The sequence below is a fragment of the Engystomops pustulosus genome, chromosome 4 (assembly GCF_040894005.1).
Source record: "Engystomops pustulosus chromosome 4, aEngPut4.maternal, whole genome shotgun sequence".
Taxonomy (NCBI): Eukaryota; Metazoa; Chordata; class Amphibia; order Anura; family Leptodactylidae; genus Engystomops; species Engystomops pustulosus.
In genome coordinates this window covers 28,597,290-28,619,878 of record NC_092414.1, presented here as the reverse complement: position 1 = coordinate 28,619,878, position 22,589 = coordinate 28,597,290, and the positions used below count along the sequence as shown (strand labels likewise).

At 44.7% G+C, this 22,589-nt stretch overlaps 1 protein-coding gene and 1 long non-coding RNA gene across 6 annotated transcripts in view; one reads left to right on the top strand and one right to left on the bottom strand.

Annotated features, from left to right (window-relative positions):
* Window positions 1-22,589, top strand: part of SLC6A7 (solute carrier family 6 member 7) — a 55,478-nt gene that overhangs the window by 29,780 nt on the left and 3,109 nt on the right. Inside the window, exons 11-13 of the mRNA XM_072145597.1 lie at window positions 833-932; window positions 10,615-10,715; window positions 17,005-17,172. Of these exons, the coding sequence (XP_072001698.1) occupies window positions 833-932; window positions 10,615-10,715; window positions 17,005-17,172 (369 nt within the window). The remainder of the gene's footprint in view (window positions 1-832; window positions 933-10,614; window positions 10,716-17,004; window positions 17,173-22,589) is intronic.
* Window positions 9,130-22,589, bottom strand: part of LOC140126313 (uncharacterized) — a 31,734-nt gene continuing 18,274 nt past the window's right edge. Inside the window, exons 1-3 of one of the 5 annotated variants that reach the window (XR_011854798.1) lie at window positions 18,961-19,054; window positions 16,970-17,163; window positions 9,130-9,691 (exon numbers count right to left, since the gene is read on the bottom strand). This is a non-coding gene — a long non-coding RNA (uncharacterized lncRNA). Of the gene's footprint in view, window positions 9,692-16,969; window positions 17,164-18,308; window positions 18,624-18,650; window positions 18,938-18,960; window positions 19,055-22,589 lie in introns of those variants that run through there. The other 4 variants (XR_011854795.1, XR_011854797.1, XR_011854796.1 and 1 more) reach the window with 4 other exon arrangements.

Here is a 22,589-nt window from a genome sequence, read left to right as displayed (position 1 = left end):
TTAGGGATCAGGAGACTGTTTTAGTTTCTGGATTTTTACCCCTGCCACATGAGTTCACTGCAAAAGGGCCCACTGAGGCTCTGTCACCCAGGGGCCTACTGAAACCTGGAGCCGACACTGGCTATTGGCACCATAGAAGGAACATTTTTGATGTTGGTCTTGGTACCTCCTCCGGCCCACTTATCCCGTGCCTCCTCCTCCACGCCCCTCTACACCCTCTTGGCCATGCGCCAGGAATTCCACCTAGCCCATTTGCCCTATTAGTTTTATATAAATTATTCTTGACAATATTAATTTAAGTAAATGGTCATCAATGCCGTTGGTTGTAGATTGATGTGGATTGACACGATTAGTTCAAGACAATGGCTGGAATTCCGTAGCACCTTATAGGAGTTTTTGGATGCCCTTGTCCATTTCCAAAAAGTTGGCCTGACCAGGACCATCGGCCTCCATCAGATGTATGAACCTTCATGATGGAAAACTGGAACAAGTCTTGTTACGGTTGACTCCAGGGCCTTCCTGGAGTCAATTGTGGTCAGACCTGTTGAGGTTGAGCACCTACTTTATAAAGAGATGAAGATAAAAGGGTTACTGTGAAGATGCATTTTAGGGTAACACATGGCAAGGTCTCGTTAGAACCTCAGAAGACCTTAGTGTATTACAAACTCCCCCTACCACATAGGTAGACCTACAGCATGGGGGCCATGGAACTTTTTTAATGCCTTCAGATCCACATATAGTAGAGCATGTAGACCCTCATAACTGAGTTATAAAAGCTATAAAAAATGTGGTCATTGCTTATTTGTTCACTAGTTATATCTTTATGTCTTAGGGCGGAATGTACTGGCTGGTCCTACTGGATGACTACAGTGCAGGGTTTGGTCTTCTGGTACTGGTCATCACATTCTGTCTTGTGGTCTCAAGAATTTATGGTAAGACCTGATGTCTATAATAATATATTTATCATGATCCTTTCATCACTGAAGTATGTGCTCTGTATGGACGGAGGGGAGAATACACTACCACGCTATCCTTTTGGTGGCTGATCCTGGTCTCTTCCAACACCTGCTGTCAGAGCATAGTCAAGAGCTCCCAATAGACCTTAGATCGTTGAAAGGGCCTGCAGAAGTCCATGGATTTGGGCAATCTTAAAGGGGTTCTCCATTGACAAACAAGTTAGCCTCACAGTATAGGGAATAATTTGCTGATTGCTGGGGTCTCAGTGATGGGACCCCGCAAATTAGGATAATTATGAGAATGCTGACTGAGATTACTGAGTACGGCACTTGGCGTTAACACAATAGAGATGAATGGGGCCACCGGTGCATGCACAACTGGCTGCTCTCTTCATTTCGGGGTATGACAGGGGTAAAACAAACACCCGTCCTCACTAGAGATGAGCGAACATACTCGTCCGAGCTTGATGCTCGATCGAGCATTAGCGTACTCGTAACTGCTCGTTGCTCGGACGAGTATTTCGCCCGCTCGAGAAAATGGCAGCTCCCGCCGTTTTGCTTTTTGGCGGCCAAAAACAGAGCCAATCACAAGCCATGAGACTCTGCACTCCACCCAGCATGACGTGGTACCCTTACACGTCGATAGCAGTGGTTGGCTGGCCAGATCAGGTGACCCTGGGATAGACTAGCCGCTGCCCGCGCTGCTCGGATCATTCTGTGTCTGGATGCCGCTAGGGAGAGAGCTGCTGCTGGTCAGGGAAAGCGTTAGGGTGTTCTATTAGAATAGTGTTAGGCAGGAGTGATTCTACAACAACCCAACAGCCCTTCTTAGGGCTACAATAACGTTATACTTTTTTTTTTTATTTGCTTGTGGCTGGGCTTGCTGGCACTAGTAGTGCAGCTAGTACCATATTGTGAGGAATTTGCAGGGGGACTTGCTACCGTTGTGTTTAGCTCTTAGTGACACACATATCCACCTCAAACACCAAAGTGGGAAAATTTATTAGGGGTTTGATATCAATTAGGCACAGTCTGCCAGTTTCTTTTTATTTTACGTTTATTTTTTTAATAACTCAGTGTCATCTCATCTTGCATAGTAGTGTGCTTTAATACTTGGCTAGAAAATCGCCATAGGAGAATCCAAACGGCTTACTTACGCCTACAGTAGCGTTATATATATTTGATTTCTGGTTGATCTGCTGGTGGCTGTAGTTGTTGCAGTGCATCTACTAGCAAATTGTGAGCAATTTGGAGTGAGACTTGCGACCACTGTGTTTTGCGCTTAGTGACGCACATATCCATCGCAAAGACCGAAGTGGGAAAATTTATTAGGGCCCGGGGTTGGATTTCAATTAGGCACAGTCTGCCATTTCCTTTTTTATTTTACGTTTATTTTTTAATAACTCAGTGTCATCTCATCTGGCATAGTAGTGTGCTTTAATACTTGGCTAGAAAATAGCCATAGGAGAATCCAAACGGCTTACTTACGCCTACAGTAGCGTTATATATATTTGATTTCTGGTTGATCTGCTGGTGGCTGTAGTTGCTGCAGTGCATCTACTAGCAAATTGTGAGCAATTTGGAGTGAGACTTGCGACCACTGTGTTTTGCGCTTAGTGACGCACATATCCATCGCAAAGACCGAAGTGGGAAAATTTATTAGGGCCCGGGGTTGGATTTCAATTAGGCACAGTCTGCCATTTCCTTTTTTATTTTACGTTTATTTTTTTCATAACTCAGCGTCATCTCATCTGGCATAGTAGTGTGCTTTAATACTTGGCTAGAAAATAGCCATAGGAGAATCCAAACGGCTTACTTACGCCTACAGTAGCGTTATATATATTTGATTTCTGGTTGATCTGCTGGTGGCTGTCCTTGCTGCAGTGCATCTACTAGCAAATTGTGAGCAATTTGGAGTGAGACTTGCGACCACTGTGTTTTGCGCTTAGTGACGCACATATCCATCGCAAAGACCGAAGTGGGAAAATTTATTAGGGCCCGGGGTTGGATTTCAATTAGGCACAGTCTGCCATTTCCTTTTTTATTTTACGTTTATTTTTTTAATAACTCAGCGTCATCTCATCTGGCATAGCAGTGTGCTTTCATACTTGGCTAGAAAATAGCCATAGCAATAGGATAGCATCGTTTGGTTTTAAAAACTAAAAAACACACAAAAAAAAAAAAACACAAAAAAAAGTTAAAAAAAAAATTAAAGTTATAACTCTCATTTTCAAAATGTTTAACCCGAGGGCTAGGGGTAGAGGACGAGGGCGGGGACGTGGGCGTCCAACTACTGCAGGGGTCAGAGGCCGTGGTCCTGGGCGGGGTGAGACACCACCTGCTTATGAGGGAGCAGGGGAACGCCGCAGAGCTACACTCCCTAGGTTCATGTCTGAAGTTACTGGGACTCGTGGTAGAGCACTGTTGAGGCCAGAACAGTGCGAAGAGGTGATGTCGTGGATTGCCGACAATGCTTCGAGCAATTTGTCCACCAGTCAGTCTTCCACGCAGTCCACCCATGTCACCGAAATCGGCACTCCTCCAGCTCCTGCACCTCAGCCTCCTCCCCCCCAGTCTGCCCCCTCCCAGCAAAATTTGGCATTTGAACCGGCATACTCTGAGGAACTGTTTTCTGGACCCTTCCCACAGTCACAAACCACTTGTCCGGTTGCTGATGAGCAATTTTCCGATGCCCAGGTTTTCCACCAGTCGCAGTCTGTGGGTGATGATGACCTTGCTGACGTACTGGAAGAAGTGTGTGAAGAGGTGTCCGACGATGAGGAGACACGGTTGTCAGACAGTGGGGAAGTTGTTGTCAGGGCAGGAAGTCCGAGGGGGGAGCAGACTGAGGGATCGGAGGATGATGAGGTGACAGACCCAAACTGGGTTGAGAGGCCGGGTGAACACAGTGCTTCTGAGACGGAGGAGAGTCCTCGACCAGAACAGGTTGGAAGAGGCAGTGGTGGGGCCAGACGCAGAGGCAGGGCCAGAGCTGGTGCATCAGCGCCAAATGTGTCAACTAGTGAAGCTCCCGTGGCGAGGGCTCCTGCGGCGAGGGCTAGATTTTCAGAAGTCTGGAGGTTCTTTAAGGAAACACCGGATGACCGACGGACTGTGGTGTGCCACATTTGCCAAACCAGGATCAGCAGGGGTTCCACCACTAATAGCTTAACTACCACCAGTATGCGCAGGCATATGAATGCTAAACACCCCACTCAGTGGCAACAAGCGCGTTCACCTCCGGCCGTGCACACCACTGCTCCTTCCCCTGTGTCAGCTGATAGTCAGCCCCCTGCCCAGGACCCTGCCACAAAAACCCCATCGTCGCCCCCACGATCCTCCACAGCATCCACCAGCGTTCAGCTCTCCATACCCCAGACGCTGGAGCGGAAACGCAAATATAGTGCAACCCACCCGCACGCCCAAGCCCTTAATGTGCACATCTCCAGATTGCTAAGCCTGGAGATGCTGCCCTATAGGCTAGTAGAGACCGAGGCCTTTCGCAGCCTCATGGCGGCGGCCGCCCCTCGGTATTCGGTCCCCAGCCGCCACTACTTTTCCCGATGTGCCGTCCCAGCCCTGCACCAGCACGTGTCAGACAACATAATCCGTGCCCTGACCAACGCCGTTTCTGACAAGGTCCACCTGACCACGGACACGTGGACGAGTGCTGCCGGGCAGGGCCACTATATATCGCTGACGGCACATTGGGTTAACTTGGTGGAGGCTGGGACCGAGTCTGACCCTGCGGCTGGTCATATACTGCCGACGCCGAGGATTGCGGGGCCTACCTCGGTCCAGGTGTTTCAGGCCTACTATGCCTCCTCCTCCTCCCACCCCTCCTCCACCTCCTCCTCCGAACGACCATCCGTGGGCATGGCGCCATCAGTCGGTAGCTCTAGGCACAGCAGCAGTGCCGTCGCTAAGCGACAGCAGGCGGTGCTCAAACTGCTGAGCCTAGGCGATAAAAGGCACACCGCCCAAGAACTATTACAGGGCATCACGGCGCAGACTGATCTGTGGCTGGCACCGCTGAACCTGAAGCCAGGCATGGTTGTGTGTGACAACGGCCGTAACCTGGTGGCGGCTCTGCAACTCGGCAGACTGACACATGTGCCATGCCTGGCCCATGTGTTAAATCTGATAGTTCAGCGTTTCCTCAAGACATACCCCAATCTGTCTGATTTGCTCACGAAGGTGCGCCGCATCTGTGCGCATTTCAGGAAGTCCAGCACAGATGCTGCCACTCTCAGGGCAGCGCAGCGCCGCCTCCAACTGCCCGCTCACCGACTGTTGTGCGACGTGCCCACGAGGTGGAATTCAACACTGACCATGTTATCCAGAGTTTACCAGCAGCGCCGAGCGATTGTAGACTGCCAGATGTCAACTTCCACCAGAACTGGTAGTCAGGTCAGTCAGCTTCCTCAAGTCTACAATGAGGAGTGGACGTGGATGTCTGATATCTGTCAGGTGCTGAGTAACTTTGAGGAGTCAACACAGATGGTCAGTGGCGATGCCGCCATCATCAGCCTCACCATCCCGCTGCTTGGCCTGTTGAAAAACTCTCTGGTCAGCATGAAGTCGGAAGCTTTGCGCTCCTCACAAGAGACGGGGGAAGAAGATTCCCTTGTTGATAGCCAAAGCACCCTTAGGTCTGTTTCTCAGCGCATATCGGAGGAGGTGGAGGTGGAGGAGGAAGAGGAGGAGAATGTTGGCGAGACACAAGAGGGGACCATTGTTGAGTCCTTCACTGTTGAGCGTGTATGGGCAGAAGAAGAGGAGTTGGAGGAGTTGGAGGAGGAGGAAATGGACAGTCAGGCCAGTGAGGGGAGTGAATTCTTACGCGTTGGTACTCTGGCGCATATGGCAGATTTCATGCTAGGCTGCCTATCCCGTGACCCTCGCGTTCAAAGAATTTATTCCAGCACTGATTACTGGGTGTACACTCTCCTGGACCCACGGTACAAGCAAAATCTTTCCACTCTCATCCCTGGAGAGGAAAGGAGTGTGAGAATGCATGAATACCAGCAGGCCCTGGTGCACAAGCTGAAACAGTATTTCCCTTCTGACAGCGCTAGCGGCAGAGTGCGTAGTTCTGCGGGACAAGTAGCGAGGGAGAGTAGGCGAGCAGGCAGCTTGTCCAGCACTGGCAAGGGTACGCTTTACAAGGCTTTTGCCAGCTTTATGTCACCCCAGCAAGACACTGTCACCTGTCCCCAGTCTCAGCAGAGTAGGGCTGATCTTTACAGAAAGATGGTGAGGGAGTACGTAGCTGACCATACCATCGTCCTAAATGATCACACAGCTCCCTACAACTACTGGGTTTCAAAGCTGGACATGTGGCACGAACTGGCGCTGTACGCCTTGGAGGTTCTTGCCTGCCCTGCCGCTAGCGTCTTGTCCGAGCGGGTTTTCAGTGCAGCTGGTGGCATCATCACCGATAAGCGTACACGCCTGTCGACTGACAGCGCTGACAGGCTGACGCTTATCAAGATGAATAAAGCCTGGATTTCTCCTAATTTCCAATCTCCACCAGGTGAAGGAAGCTCAACCTGAATAATTTATCCACTCCTCCTCCTCCTCATTTTCCTCCTTCTCCTCCTCTTTGTACAGTAAAGCAGAGGAAACTGGCTATTTTTTGACAGGGCCCACTGGCTCTAGCTATAGTACTTTATGCATTTAATTTTTATGGAGGGCCACCGACCCGGTCCTCTGTTTTAAACAATTTTTGGGAGTGCCACATACAGGCACTCCATCTATTCAATTTTTCTGGAGGGCCACCTACCTGCTCCTCTGGTTTGAAAACTTTTTTGGACTGCCACATACAGGCACTCAATCTATTCCATTTTTCTGGAGGGCCACCTACCTGCTCCTCTGGTTTGAAAACTTTTTTGGACTGCCACATACAGGCACTCAATCTATTCCATTTTTCTGGAGGGCCACCTACCTGCTCCTCTGGTTTGAAAACTTTTTTGGACTGCCACATACAGGCACTATCCAAATTGAATTGTCTCCATAGCAGCCTCCACACGTTGTCTTCATTGCTACCTCCAAAAGTCGCCCATATAGCTGCCTCCATACATCGTCCCTTTATCAAACGAGGTGTGTCAGGCCGAAATTTGGGTTGTTTTCATGGATTCCACATCAAAGTTGTTAACTTTGTCGCCACCCTGCTGTGTTATCCACAAAATACACTGGCAAACTTTTACCATTTACGGATATTATTTCAGCGCTTCTTGCGCATCTGTTTACATTCCCCTCACCCGCCATATCCTAAACTTATAAGAACGCTACTACACTTGATCTTATACAAAAGGTTCTTAGAAGTGCTGTTTGGGGAGTAGCCTAGAGACAGGGGCTTGGATTGGCGAAAGCTTGCCTGGCAGCGGAGCGCCAGCTCCATGCCAAGAACCAACTAACATAGTTTTAACTGCAGCACCATTAATCTACTACTAGTTCACTGCCTCCATACATGGCCGCCTTATCAAACGTGCTGTGTCAGGCAGAATTTTGGGTTGTTTTCATGGCTTCCACAACAAACTTGTTAACTTTGTCGCCACCCTGCTGTGTAATCCTCAAAATATACTGGCAAACTTTTACCATTTACGGATATTATTTCAGCGCTTCTTGCGCATCTGTTTACATTCCCCTCACCCGCCATATTCCAAACTTATAAGAACGTTACTACACTTAACTTGGTGCAGGCTGGGACCGAGTCTGACCCTGGGGCTGGTCATATACTGCCGACGCAGAGGCCTACCTCGGTCCAGGTGTTTCAGGCCTACTATGCCTCCTCCTCCTCCCACCCCTCCTCCACCTCCTCCTCCTCCGAATTACCATCCGTGGGCATGGCGCCATCAGTCGGTAGCTCTAGGCACAGCAGCAGTGCCGTCGCTAAGCGACAGCAGGCGGTGCTCAAACTGCTGAGCCTAGGTGATAAAAGGCACACCGCCCAAGAGCTATTACAGGGCATTCCACATCAAACTTGTTAACTTTGTCGCCACCGTGCTGTGTAAGCCACAAAATATGCTGGAAAACTTTTTTCATTTACGGATATTATTTCAGCGCTTCTTGCGCAGATGTTTACATTCCCCTCACCCGCCATATCCCAAACTTATAAGAACGCTACTACACTTGATCTTATACAAAAGGTTCTTAGAAGTGCTGTTTGGGGAGTAGCCTAGAGACAGGGGCTTGGATTGGCGAAAGCTCGCCTGGCAGCGGAGCGCCAGCTCCATGCCAAGATCCAACTAACATAGTTTTAACTGCAGCACCTTTAATCTACTACTAGTTCACTGCCTCCATACATGGTCCCCTTATCAAACGAGCTGTGTCAGGCAGAATTTTGGATTGTTTTCATGGCTTCCATGTTAACTTTGTCGCCACCCTGCTGTGTAATCCACAAAATATACTGGCAAACTTTTATCATGTACCGATATTATTTGAGCGCTTCTTGCTCACCTCCTTTGGTTCCTCTCTGCCACCCATTGGTTTGAAGCCTGAGTCCATTTAGGGTATGTCGCCATGCCACTCTCTAGCCTGCCGCTGCCTCTGCATGCCGTCCCCTATAGTGTCAGGGTCAATTATTGCATGTTTTAGATGCTATCTAGCCTCATTCTGTCACTTTGTCATGGTCATGCTGTTGCCCATACTTTTGGCATAATGGTGCGATTAAGCAGCCTCAGAGGCATCCATGCATGCTGCCCCTGCTGTTTCCTGTCCATTTCCGTGGTGTTTCCATCCTTTTCTGAGGTTCCCAGGTGTTTGGCCAAGCTTCCCTGTGCAGAGCCTTGGTCCCCTTGAAAAATGCTCGAGTCTCCCATTGACTTCAATGGGGCTCGTTACTCGAAACGAGCACTCGAGCATCGGGAAAAGTTCGTCTCGAATAACGAGTACCCGAGCATTTTAGTGCTCGCTCATCTCTAGTCCTCACACAAAATTTACAAAGTAGACTCTCGTGATTTTTATAACACTTAAAGGGGTTTTCCTGTAATTTTAAGATTTTTCCTAGCCATAGTTGGGTTAAACACAAAAATAGAGCCCCCACCGATCCGACAATGAATCGCTGATCCATTCACCTCTACCAGATTGACGGAGAAAGTGAAGTACAGCACTAGGCTATCTCTGCTAGTCCCCCATGAACATGAAGAGAATTGCTGTACATGATTGGCCAATCTTTAGATTTATTTACGGATATGCGGTGTTGGACTGCGGTTCTTTGGGCTCACCAGACAATTATTTTGGGGGCCAACTCTCCATCAACTCCTAGGAAATAGACTCTTGTTCCTCCAAATTGGGCTGTCTTCTGCTGGATCAGTATTGGGCTAAAGCCTCTTCCCACCAGATGATCTTCTGCAATGTCTTATCCGAAACCGCGTAGAAGTCCTCTTGTGATCCTTTTGGTAGGGTTACTTGCACCAAAACAGAAATATCCCTTTAACTGTCTAATATAATTACTGTAATTCAATGAAGCAAAGCTTCTCCAATTTCCATGTCAGTAATGCTGTAAGTAACATATCATAACGTTCATCAGATCCTCGTATCGTAAAGCTATCAGTTCCAGAATAAGTAAAACGTAATGAGACATTCAGCCTATTACACACAAGCCATTAGGGATGTAACGCTGATATCCAGTCATATATCTGGTGGCTGCATCTCATCCATCCTACCGACGTCTGATGAGGAGCAATACTCTGCTTTGATACCACAAGGGGCTGTCACATTTACCACTGGATCTAAAGAGAGATTAAAAGAAACCCCTTAGACCACACTATAAAAAATCTACATATTAGCTACATATTATATATACTGTATAAAATCAATAGGGGGAGATTTATCATAAGTTTCTAAGAGAAGAACTGTTGTAGTTGCCCATGAAAACCAGTCAGAGCCCAGCTTTCATTTTTCCACAGCTGTTTACAAATGAAAGCGGAGCTCTGATTGGTTGCCATGAACAATTTGACCTCAGACACTTCTAATAAATCTTCCCCAGTGAATCTATGGCAAGAGGAACATGTGCAGAAGATCTTATGGCATCACACAAGCCCCATGTGGCACAAACTGCACTGTATGATATAGTTATTGTCAGCAATTCTCCATACTTCCATGGAAGAACCAAGCAAAAAGAACTTCTATCAATCTATGTATTAAATTATTTTTTTTTAGTGCATTTAGACTAAGACAAAAATCTGTGGGGGCTTTGTTGCTCAAGAGTCCAAAAAGTGGCCCACCTAAAGGTCTATTGCCACCTAATGCCTTCAAGAGATGTTATGTAGGACAAACATGGATAAAAAATGGTTAAAAATAGGTACATAAAATTGAGAAATGGGTAAAAAGAATGGGAATAAGAAGTTATGTATGACAAACATGGATAAAAATGGCTGAAAGTAGGTAAAAAAATGTGAGAAATAGGTAAAAAGAGTGGAATTGAGACTGTCCACCACTTACAGTCTGATGGTGTGTTGGTCTTCAACGTGGTCTATTCCTTGCCCCGATCCAGACACGGCAGCAAATGACTGCCCCGACCATGTTCCTGGATCAATCATGTTAAAACTATTAAAGATCAAACTATCTAACCCTCAGCACCACAATAATACTATAACATCTAGGAAGGCCTCATCTATAAGACATCTAATTGTGTAACGCGTTACTTGTCCAGGAATCAAGAGCTTCTGCAGAGACATCCAGATGATGCTGGGATTCAAGCCAGGGATATATTTTAAAGCCTGCTGGGCCTTTCTATCACCGGTCACCTTAATCGTGAGTAGTATTGTTCTCTTTTTTACTCAACTTACCATAATATTGTACCACACATGTCTACTCTACTGGAAAATCCAGGAGACTACACACGTCTACTCTACTGGAAAATCCAGGAGACCACACACGTCTACTCTACTGGAAAATCCAGGAGACGCAATGAAAAATGTTGAAGAGACTCTTGACCCCTGAAAGAGCTGCTCAGTCCCCAGGTAGTCGTGTCCTGATAAATACTTACCTCCTCTCTTGACTGCCGCAGTTAAAGGAATTTTCCTATCACAACATACATCATAAATACCTAATAGATGAAGGTCCCATAACTTGAGAAGGGGGACCACTAACAGAGCAGAATAGAGAAGTGTCCAAGCATCTACACTATCAGTCCGTTCAGGTTTACGAGAGAGGTATAAAATTCTTCACTATGTTCAGTTCTCCTATGGCTATCCCTATGTGACGCCATCTTTCTATTCTTCCCGACTACAAAACAGGAAGTGGTGACCTTCATTCTCGAGGTGGGTCTGATAGGGTCTGATATATACTAATATATGGAGAGGTAGATGGGGTACTGTCAAATGTGGCGTACACAATGATTCAGGATGACTCGTCGGGTCGGGTTAAGAGGATTGTTTATTACTGGTCTTGGAACACAACGCGTTTCGGAGTATTAGGAACTCCTTTCTCAAGTGATAAGAGACTGCCACGCGGAGGGTGAGGAGTTTGTCACAGCGGCTCGGACAAACTCCTCACCCTCCGCTGTCTGGTCTTCCCTTGTTTGCCTTCCTATTCTCTCATATACTAATATATGGCTGTGGATTTTGACTACACCTTTCCCTCGAAGAGAAGAAGACAGTAAGATGCAGTAACTCGCAAAAGTGATTGTATGATTTTGGATACTTACTAGTTTAGGGGGTCTCTATTTGTTTTGGGGTCTGTATGTGTTTATGGATTCTGACTTGTTCCTTGACATGTAACCTTTATTTATGTCTTTATTTATGTGACCTATGTTAGATTAGGGCTCTAGTTTGGGGTCTGTCCCTATTTGGGGGTCTTAATTTTTGAGGTTTTTTTTTGTTTTTGATGGGTTTATATAAAAACTCCAATTTAGACAGAGATTCAACCTTAATAACTTATTGGTCTAAATGGAATGTATTTTGTAATGTGTGTATGAGTGTGGGGGGACAGGATATTAGGTATTTTATACTATACGTATACTATGATCTGTCATAGGATACTATAGAACAATAGTTTACTATTTTTTTGTATAATTCTATAATGCGACTACCAAAAATGGTACTTGCCCTGTGTGGCATAGTTACCTATATATGCTATTATCTTCCATTGTCTCCGGGGCAGGATAGGGCACAAATAACTCGATTATTGCCTTCACACAGAGCCATACAGTGGGTATACAGTATACATGAAGCCTAACACTTTGGCCCAGGCTTATTTCATCTGTATCGGCCCCTTTAAGACACCATCTTACTGTGATGATGTGAAGCAGAAATATGAAGGGAGTCCCGGATGCCAGGGTCAGTGACAGCTTGTTACGTCCCTGGGGTAGTGGCAGCGCCTCCTCTGTAGATACAGCCGCCTCTCTATAAATACATCCCTTGGACAATTGATTAATTGCATCATTTCCACTTTATAATTTGCAGGATTAAGCCACATCTTAATGCTGTGTGATCTATCTGCTATACAAGACTAGTAGGGTGATGCCAGGTGATAGTTTCCACAATTTACCTCATTTTACCTTATTTATTTTATAAAATTCCCAGTGTTGCCCGGGATCGTAAATAACTGCTCTTAGCTATATCAAATTAGAATGGGTTAACAAAAAATATTTTACATGTATCTATCTCTCTCTTCGACTGTCTCTGTGTGTCACTCTCTCTCTGACTGTCTCTGTGTGTCTATCTCTCTATGACTGTCTCTGTGTGTGCGTCTCTCCAACTGTCTGTGTGTGTCTCTCTCTGTCCGACTGTCTCTGTGTATGTCTCTCTTTCCAACAGTCTTTATATGTCTCTCTCTCCAATTGTCTCTGTGTGGCTCTCTCTCTCTCTGTCAGTGTCTGTGTGTCTCTCCCTGACATTCTCTGTGTGAGTCTCTCTATGACAGTCTCTGTGTGAGTCTCTCTCTGACAGTCTCTCTGTCTCTTTCTGACTGTCTCTTTCTTTCTGACTGTCTCTGTGTCTCTGGCAGTCTGTGTGTCTATCTCTCTCTGACAGTCTCTGGGGCTCATTTATTAAGGGTCCGCGGAGCGCATTTTCATCGGGTTTCCCGACGATTTCCTTTTTGCGCCACATTTAACAGGGGGGCGTGCCATCGGACAACCCAACGGATTCGGACTACGCACGGGATTTAACATTTCAAATTGTGAACTCCGGCGGACGAGATCAAGGAAGCAATGCATGCAGGATCTCGGGCGCATGATCTTAGTGAATCGCACCGGACTTCATCCTCGTTGGACTGTCCGGATCGGGGATCGTGACAAGACCGGGTAAGTAAATTTGCTCCTCTGTATGTGTCTCTCTTACAGTTTCCGTGTCTCTCTGTCTCTCTCTGATATGTGCAATCTTAGACTCGGGCACTTACATGTGATCCTCCTACAAGCTCTTCTCTGCTTCTCTCCCGCACCCCAGCATGAGAATGACCCTCACAGCAGCACCCAGTGTGTGACAGCCTGCACTAAGTGACCTCCTCAGCAGGGGCTTCTCCTGGAAGGGATCCTCCTGTGCTGATCTCCTGCTGCCCCCCTCTAGTTTTGGCCAGTATCCTCCTCAGACACCAGTGTGATCGTCCTGCTACACGGGACACTTCCCTGTCCTGTCTCTCCCCCACACACTTCTCGTCTGTCCTGCTACACAGGGGACACTTCTCTCTACTGTCTGCCAAATTCTACAAACTTCTCTTCTCCCCTGCTCTGAGCTGAGGTTTTTGCAGATTGTTTGTAAATAGAAGGTCATAAACTGTAAACAGAGGCTGCACTTAGTGTCTGTGGTGTCTGCTGAGCTCTGCTGCTGGGGATAAGCTGCTCTGCACAAGAGCTCAGTGTTGCTTCTAAGTTTACGGGACCATTAGGTTGGAGTGTTTTTGCGCCTCAATGAACATAAATGAGGAAAACATGGTTATTTTTTGGCGCATAAACAGTGTGGCAATATGAAAAGGCACAAAAACAACAGAAACAACAAGTAATACATCTAGCCCATGGTCGTTACACCCCTGTATCTATCTATCTTAAATCATCTATCTAAGTGTCTATGCATCTCATGTCTGAAGCACACTGGCCAAAGACAGATTAAATAAAATAGTTTTACCCACAGCATTGCAAACCTTAGTGGAGCATATATAATGTTAATTGCACAAAATTTCTTTGTGAAATTTTCAGTGGTTTCTATGGAGTGTGCTGATATAGGATTAAAGGGGTTGGCCACTTTTCAATAAATCTCTTTCATTAGATATTGGGGAGTCATTATCAATAGTGGCCTTTGACTCCTTTGAGAGCTACAGCTTTTCCCTGTTCTCACCATTCTGCCCTCTGCATTTATACACAACTTCCTGTCTCTGTGGGAACAATCTTTTGCTCCTCACTCATCCTTAGCCCCACCCATGAGGATCCAGATACAAAGAGTTGAGAAGAAGAAAGATCTATTCACTGATTACATCTCAAATACTACCTTAATGTGCTCATGGAGGTCATGGATTGTGCCATTTTGATGGGATTTATACTCTGATTTATTTATATGCTAATGTCCTGCGTCCCAGAATAAGTGAATTTACAAATCCAGCACAATCCCTTAAGTATAACATTGGCAAATTTACATATTATAATTGGCCTCTATGAGCAGTAAGTGCAAATTCCATCTATGTACATTATAGTATCAGATAGGAGAATTAATGGGAGCAGTGACATCAGATGATGGGGGATTGGTTTAGGGATGACATCGATAAATGGGGTTAAAATGATGATTTTTCCGGAGAACAGAACTGATTATACTACAACGATTGGTCTAAAGACTTAGCTAACTCCTGGATGAAATATCTATTACTAAACTGACCAATGACAGAGAGCTTGGTTATGTGTCTGGAATAGTCTAGTATCTAGTCTAGTCTAGATACCTCCCAAAGCTGTCAGAATATATACTAAACTATTAGAGATGAGGGGACCCGAACTTTAGGTTTAGCCAAGCGCAGCCTAGTTGTAAGGGGTGTAAAACTGCCTGCATGACCACTCAAGCCCATCAATCAACATGTCCGAATTAGGCAGAGCAGCCAAACGAAGGCCGCCACCTAAAGTTCGGGCTCATCACTACTGCCGATGCTATACTAACTATACTGAACTGACTTGGCTAGTCTGAAGGATTTCAATATTTATGCAAATCATACACAATCCATAATAAAAAGAGGCGTTAACACACCTCCAGAATAAAATAAAAAGTTACCTCCCACTTGGCTTCTGTGGGCTAAATCATAAGTTCATTTATAATTTTCTACTAAAGCAAATACTAAATTGAGTTAAAGGGGTGTCCAGGAATTCTGGAAATACCTGTGGAGTGGGAGCAATTGTGGCAAAAAAAGAATGTGTACTTACCCTGCTCAGGCTCCTGGTTCCCACTCCGCTCCCTTACTTCTAGTTTTCAGCCCCCAAAGTTCCGGGAGATCATGGCACCTGCATCTGAGGTCCGAAGAGGCCATTCTTTGGCTGATGTAGGTCTCATAATGGATAATGTAGAAGAGAAGAAGTCAATGGGGCATATTTACTTACCTGCCAGCTGTGCGTCGTCACACGATCATGGACTCCGGCACGATTCATTGAGATTGTGCACCCGATATCCTGTATGTGTCGCTTCCCCACTCAGGTCCGACGGAGTTTACCTTCTTCCTGGTTCATGTTAGTGCATTGACTTGCGACAAAATTTTAAATCCCGCGCTTAGTCCGAATCCGTTGGATCATCCAACGGCCTGCCCCCCGATTTCTGTCGCATGAAAGGTGCTGATGCGCCAAAATCCGATCGTGTGCGACACAATACCATTCTAAATCCCTGTCCCGGCGGAGCGGTCCCCAAGAAATCTGAAAACCAGATGGAAATGCAGCTGCGGGACCCTTAGTAAATAAGCCCCAATATGTGAAGCCAGAGGAGGAAAAAAAAATCAATAGTAGACCAGTGGTATGGAGAAGATTTCCACCTGTTCATTCTTTAGTAACAGGGGTAGGAGGCGTCCTTAAGTGTAAACATTAGGGGTCATTTACTAAGGGCCCGATTCGCGTTTTCCCGACGTGTTACCCGAATATTTCCAATTTGCGCCGATTGTACCTGAATTGCCCCGGGATTTTGGCGCACGTGATCGGATTGTGGCGCATCGGCGCTGGCATGCACGCGACGGTAAACGGGGGGCGTGGCCGAACGAAAACCCGACGGATTCGGAAAAACCGCCGCATTTAAAAAACGAAAATGTGTCGCTTGGGAAGCGCTTACCTTCACCTGGTCCAGCTCGGTGTATTCCGTTGCGTTCAGGTGATTTTCCGCGCAGCAGCGCCACCTGGTGGACGGCGGAGGAACTACCTTCATAAATCCCGTCCGGACCTGAATCCTGTGCAGAGAACGCGCCGCTGGATCGCGAATGGGCCGGGTAAGTAAATCTGCCCCATTATGTACAAGATTAGGGCAATATGGGGTTTAGTTCTCCGTTTTTGTATGTGCAATTTGGTGTTCACCCAATTGGATGTAAGAACCCCTTAGGGCAAGATTTCCAGGATCAGGTGCCCTCTAGTGAGTCAGTTGTAATTTAAAATTGTTGCCCCTTTAAGAGGTTCCAGTTTCTTTACCATGTGTTGATCATCAAGTCCCTCTTCCTTCTTTTAATTTGGAAACAATGAACAAGCAGGCTAGTTGCTATTCTCGACCTGTCTCTTTTATTTTTTGCGTGTATAAGCATAGGCATCTTGGGGGAGATTTATCAGAAGAGTCTAAGAGCAGAACTTTTTAGTTGCCCATGGCACCCAATCAAATTCCAGCTTTGGTTTTCCCACCATTGTTTATAAAATGAAAGCCGAGCTGATTGGTTGCCATGATCAACTAAAACAGTTCTGCTCTCAGGCACTTCTGATAAGTCTCCCCCATTATAATGAAAACAAATGTGTCCGCAGCTAGCCTACTTGCTGACCGCATCCAAAGAGCAACAGGGATTTCCTTTTATTATAATGAATTGCAAAATAAATTTTAAAAAATTATATTTTTGCTTATATATTTTCTTCTTACCTGCTTTCATTTGTCCTTTTTTAACCTGCTTTTAGGGTCTCCTGGCATATAGCATAATAAAATACCAGCCGTCCCAATATGGAAGCTATCAGTTCCCCTTGTGGTCAGAAGCGTTAGGGATTCTCATGGGACTCCTCTCGTGTATGATGATCCCCATCGGTATGCTGGTTGCAATCTTAAAAGAAGAAGGGACTCTGTGGGAAGTAAGTAATGCTCAAAATAATGAAAAATAAATGATATAATAATGGAAAAAATATAGTATTGATAGTTAAAAGCTGTTACACAAAAAATTGCCACTCTTGTCTATAGGACATTATTGGTATTGCTGCCCATTTTTTTGCCTGAATTGACCACAACCTATAGCCATTATGTCTGATATTATTGACTCTCACCCCTATAATACTTGCTATTATTGACTCCCACACCCTATTGTAGCTACAATATTCCTCCTATTTTGTCCGTCCCATATTGTGGCTGCTTTTATTTCACATACACACAAATTAGACATATACACACATTACACATACATACATACATACATACACATTATATAGATTATCCCTTCCATTGTGCCTGATATTATTGACTCTCACCCCTATAATACTTGCTAATATTGACTCCCACACCCCATTATAGCTACTTTTATTGAGTCCCACTCCTTCTATTATATACACACATTACACATACACACACATTACACATACACACACATTACACATACACACACATTACACATACACCCACATTACACATACATACACATACACACACATTACACATACACACACATTACACATACACCCACATTACACATACATCCACATTACACATACACACACATTAAACATACACACACATTACACATACACACACATACATACACATTACACATACACACACATTACACATACATACACACACATACACACACATTACACATACATACACACACATACACACACATTACACATACATACACATACACACACATTACACATACACACACATTACACATACACCCACATTACACATACATACACATACACACACATTACACATACATACACATACACACACATTACACATACACCCACATTACACATACACACACATTAAACATACACACACATTACACATACACACACATACATACACATACACACATTACACATACATACACACACATTACACATACATACACACACATTACACATACATACACACACATTACACATACATACACATACATACACATTACACATACATACACATACACACACATTACACATACATACACATTATACAAATATAATAGGGCAGTTTTTTGCCATTACATTACATGCTTACAGAGACCTTCTAGGAATGAGCAGATTTATAGATGAGGTGGGGGTTGGGGGTCACAGTCACATGTAACACCCTATACAATGACATATGGCATTATCACAGGCCCACACATGGCTATGTTCCTTTCTATAACTACCGCCCCTCTGAGAAGCAGCACATTATAGATGTACGTGCTGCTCCGTGCTATTCGTTTCCATGGTAACCACACATGAAGTAGGGCCTTCTGTCACCGTCCTGTTATTTTCTGAATCATAATGGATATGTGAGTTGTAGTGTGAATAGTTCCCCAGTCCCCTCATCTCAGACAGACGCACTGGCGCTAACATAACCGTGATACCTTCTCCATATTCACCGCTGTTCTGACTTATGTGAATCTTGATTTCTTGTAAACTTGTGACTCATAGCTTTAACTATTTGTGGATAAAATACCCTAAATTCCTCCAAAACCATCAGGAATAAGATGGATACGGCAGTTGTTACGTGTCACGTGGGAACATGCTTTTATATGACCTTACGTAACCCCATAAATTGGGGAAGTAGTAAAGTCAAGGAAGGATGATCACATTCCAAGGATTCATGAATGAGAATGAGAACTGGATCAGGCCTGATAAACATCCCGCCTTTTCTAAAGGTAATATATAAATTACCTGGTTATACACTTAAGCTTGAAGCCACCTACAGAGGTACAGGACCGCCCCTTTAATTGTTGTGCCAATCAGCATTCAACAGTACCTCCTATGATGTATGTACACCCAATACTGTGGCTCTAAATGCAAACACATATAGCCTATTGTGTCCCCGGGACCGATGACAAAGCCAAAGTATAAACCAAATATAATAATTTGGTTAATAATTTAATATTCATAAAATCCAATATAAACACTAAAACAATGTGCAGTAGCAGATGATGGTACACAGAAAAAGGAGTCATGGGGATGAAAACTTGGCGCGTCGGGGCAGGAGTCACCCCGGTCACCGTAACCATCACTATTGACTACATGGTTAAGAATACCCCTCTCTATATGGTGGAAGACATTTGATATGGTATTTATTATAGGCCAAGGGCAATAAAATTTATTCTAATGAAATATGGTATCTTTGTATATTATAATATCAACATGGTTCTGCGGTGACCGAGTGGGATGACTCCTTTTTCTGTATACCATCAACTGCTACTGCAGATTGTTTTAGTGTTTATATTGGATTTTATGAATATTTAATAAAGTTTTTGTCACATTGTAATTTCAGTTTGGTTTATACTTTGGCTTTGTCTTCAGTCCCGAGGACACAATAGGCTATGGGCCACATGTATCACTCGTTTTTTCTGTTGTTTTTGCGCCTTTTCATTCAGGCGCACCGTTTTTGCACCATTTTTGCGATTAAACGCCAAACTAGCCGCGCAGCAAAAATAACCAGCTTTCCCTCATCTATCTTACCAATCCAGATGTTTTGCTGCGCCTAATGATATTTATCACTTGCAACGTTTTCATTTAGGCGCAAAAACGGGCGCAAAAACACTCCAGCCCGAAGGTGGCGTTATCTGAGAAGAAAGCACTGAGCCCCTTTGCAGAACAGCTCATTTCTAGCAGCAGAGCTCAGCCAGACACTGGAACAGATAATAAATACATGAGATACTCTGCAGACAGGAGCTGCAGACTCTATTTACAGTTCATCACCTTCTATTTACAAAACATTCTGCAAAACGCTGAGCTCACAGCAAAAGCAAGAGAAGTTTGCAGAATGTTGCAGATACTACAGACAAGTGTCCCCCATGTAATTCTGCACAGTATCACCAGTGTATCTGAGGGGGATACTGTGCAGAATTACAGGGGGGCAGCAGGAGACCAGCACTGGGGGATCCCCTCTAGGAGAAGCCACTGCTGAGGAGGTCACTGGGTGCAGGGTGTCACACACCTGGGTGCTGCTGTGAGTGTTATCTTCATTCTGGGCTGTGGGAGAAGCAGAGAGAAGCTTGTAGCAGGATCACATGTAAGTGCCCGAATCTAACATTGCGCCTAAACTGCGCCAAAATTGTGCCTAAACTGTTTTAAAGTAAAGTGATTAATAAGAGGCAGAAAATATACTTATCACAGATGGTTGTAGCTTGTGATAATTCTGGCAAAACAGTGCGCCAGAATTTAGGTGCAACTACTACACTTAGGCGCACAAAAGTGATAAATGTGGCCCTATATATGTAAATTACCAGGAGAGGCTACTTGGGCATGGAGCAGCTCGGCCAGGCTCTGGGCACAGAGGCAACTCCACGCCAGTAGCCTCTGCAGGGAAGCCCGCTTGCACGTTCTTTCAGATGTCGTGTGTGCTATGGAGTAGCCTCTGCACCTGGCACCCGGCCAGGTTACTCCATTCCTCATTAGTCTCTCCAGATAATTTACATATTACTTTTATAAAGTTTTTCAAAACTTAGATTAAGTTTAAAGTTTGCTCAAATAAAGATTAGAGCAGATGTAGGTATGAGGAATCTACCATCAGATTTACTTTAATATTCTGTTTCAATATATTTAGTAAAAGTTTTCACATTTTTTAAAACATTAGCACAAATATAATGTACAAAATGATAACAATAGAATAAAATGGAACACGTAAGATTTCCAGTGGTAAAACAAAGGTACAATCACATAGAATTATATATTGGGATACAGGTATAGATTCAGAACGAGGGAGGGGAGTTGGTGTCGAAAAATAGACTTGTAGGGGGTCAGCTAGTCCTGAGCAAAGTCCAACTTTTGCCATCTTTTGAAGTTGGTGTAGAGTTGTGTTTGGGCATACATATACATAGAGTGAGTGCAATGAGGACTCTAGACTGTAGACATAATACAAGACTTGCAATCAAAGAAATGAAAAAGAAAACACAAACGTGAGGTCAGGGGTCCCACGTCACCATGAAGGTAGCAAATACAGCACAAAATCATAGTCAAAATGGATAGTCTAAAATATGAAAGCCAAGATCGGAAAAACAGATATAACAGAAGCAAACAGGAAGCTAAGTTAGAAATATAACCAGCGCAGGACTGTCTGTATATTGGATTTATATAGGTGTTAAAAGAACCTCCATCCCTGATGACTGGAACAGAGGTCGGTCCATCACAGCTAGTTAACTGTTGGACCAGAACTGGGTTTAGAGGAACTGTGCCAATACAGCCGGCAACATTAGCCACAGTTCGTTCTGGAATATCCAGCAAAATACACAAAGGAAACTGTCAATCAAATGACTTTTAGATTGATCATTAGAATGAGATTTTTGAAGGGCATGATGTGATATGATCTCTCCAAATTCTTCTTCTTCATGACTCTGATTTTACAACCTACCGTTTACGTAAATGGGATGAAGCTGCTTATAAAGCATTTTATGAATTGATCAATGGGGGTGTCACCAGACCTTGACCAGTTTTGACCCTAATGTCCTCTCCGATCGAGGGAGAAGATTATAACTCTTATACGTCTACCATGAGGCATGTTTTGAATAGATTTTTGAATAGCTAGTAGCACCACCCCTATTATTCAATCCTGGTTTATGGGATGTTTGCTGCTATGCATCTTTTTATGTCTTGCAATGTTTTGAATAGACTTGGCTCTGAAGGGACATAAATTAGTCTGGCCTCATCCATGAAACATCCCAGTCTTCTGCCTTGGAAGGATGGTGAGTTTCCATAGGAAATGTCTAAATATACATCCTGATATTTAATAGCAGACTCATTGGATTTCGCACTAAGTGGGGCTAATGAGCTCTTGCATTGATGTGGCCTATTTTCTATCCAGCTACTGTGGAGGAGGAGGAGGAGGAGGAGGATGGCTCAGTGATGGGATCATAGGGAAAGAGTGAGAGATCTAAAAGAAATTTGTAACATAAGGTACAAAAATATTTCAATAGCTTTTCAATATGCACGTTATCCATCTAAAGCCCACAGATGGGGCGTTTAAAAATGATAACGTAACCCTTAGGCCTCATGCACACGAATGAAGTTCAGGTAGTAGTCTATTCCCTCTAAAGGCTTATTCACATGACTGTAATGGGGTCATTGTGGTCTATGACACCTTGTCACGGTGCGGTGAGAACACAGTTTTTGAAGCGACCGAGCCGGGCTGCTCATCTTTCTATGGAGAGGGGAGGGGTAAGGAGAGCTTATCCCTCCTCCTACACCCTCCCTCCTACACCCAGTTTATGGCCGGTGAAAATACGGCCGTCTGAATGTGGCCTAAAATGTAGACCCAGCAATAAAGTTCCGATAATGTCGAAAGGCCAACAAGTTCAATCTGT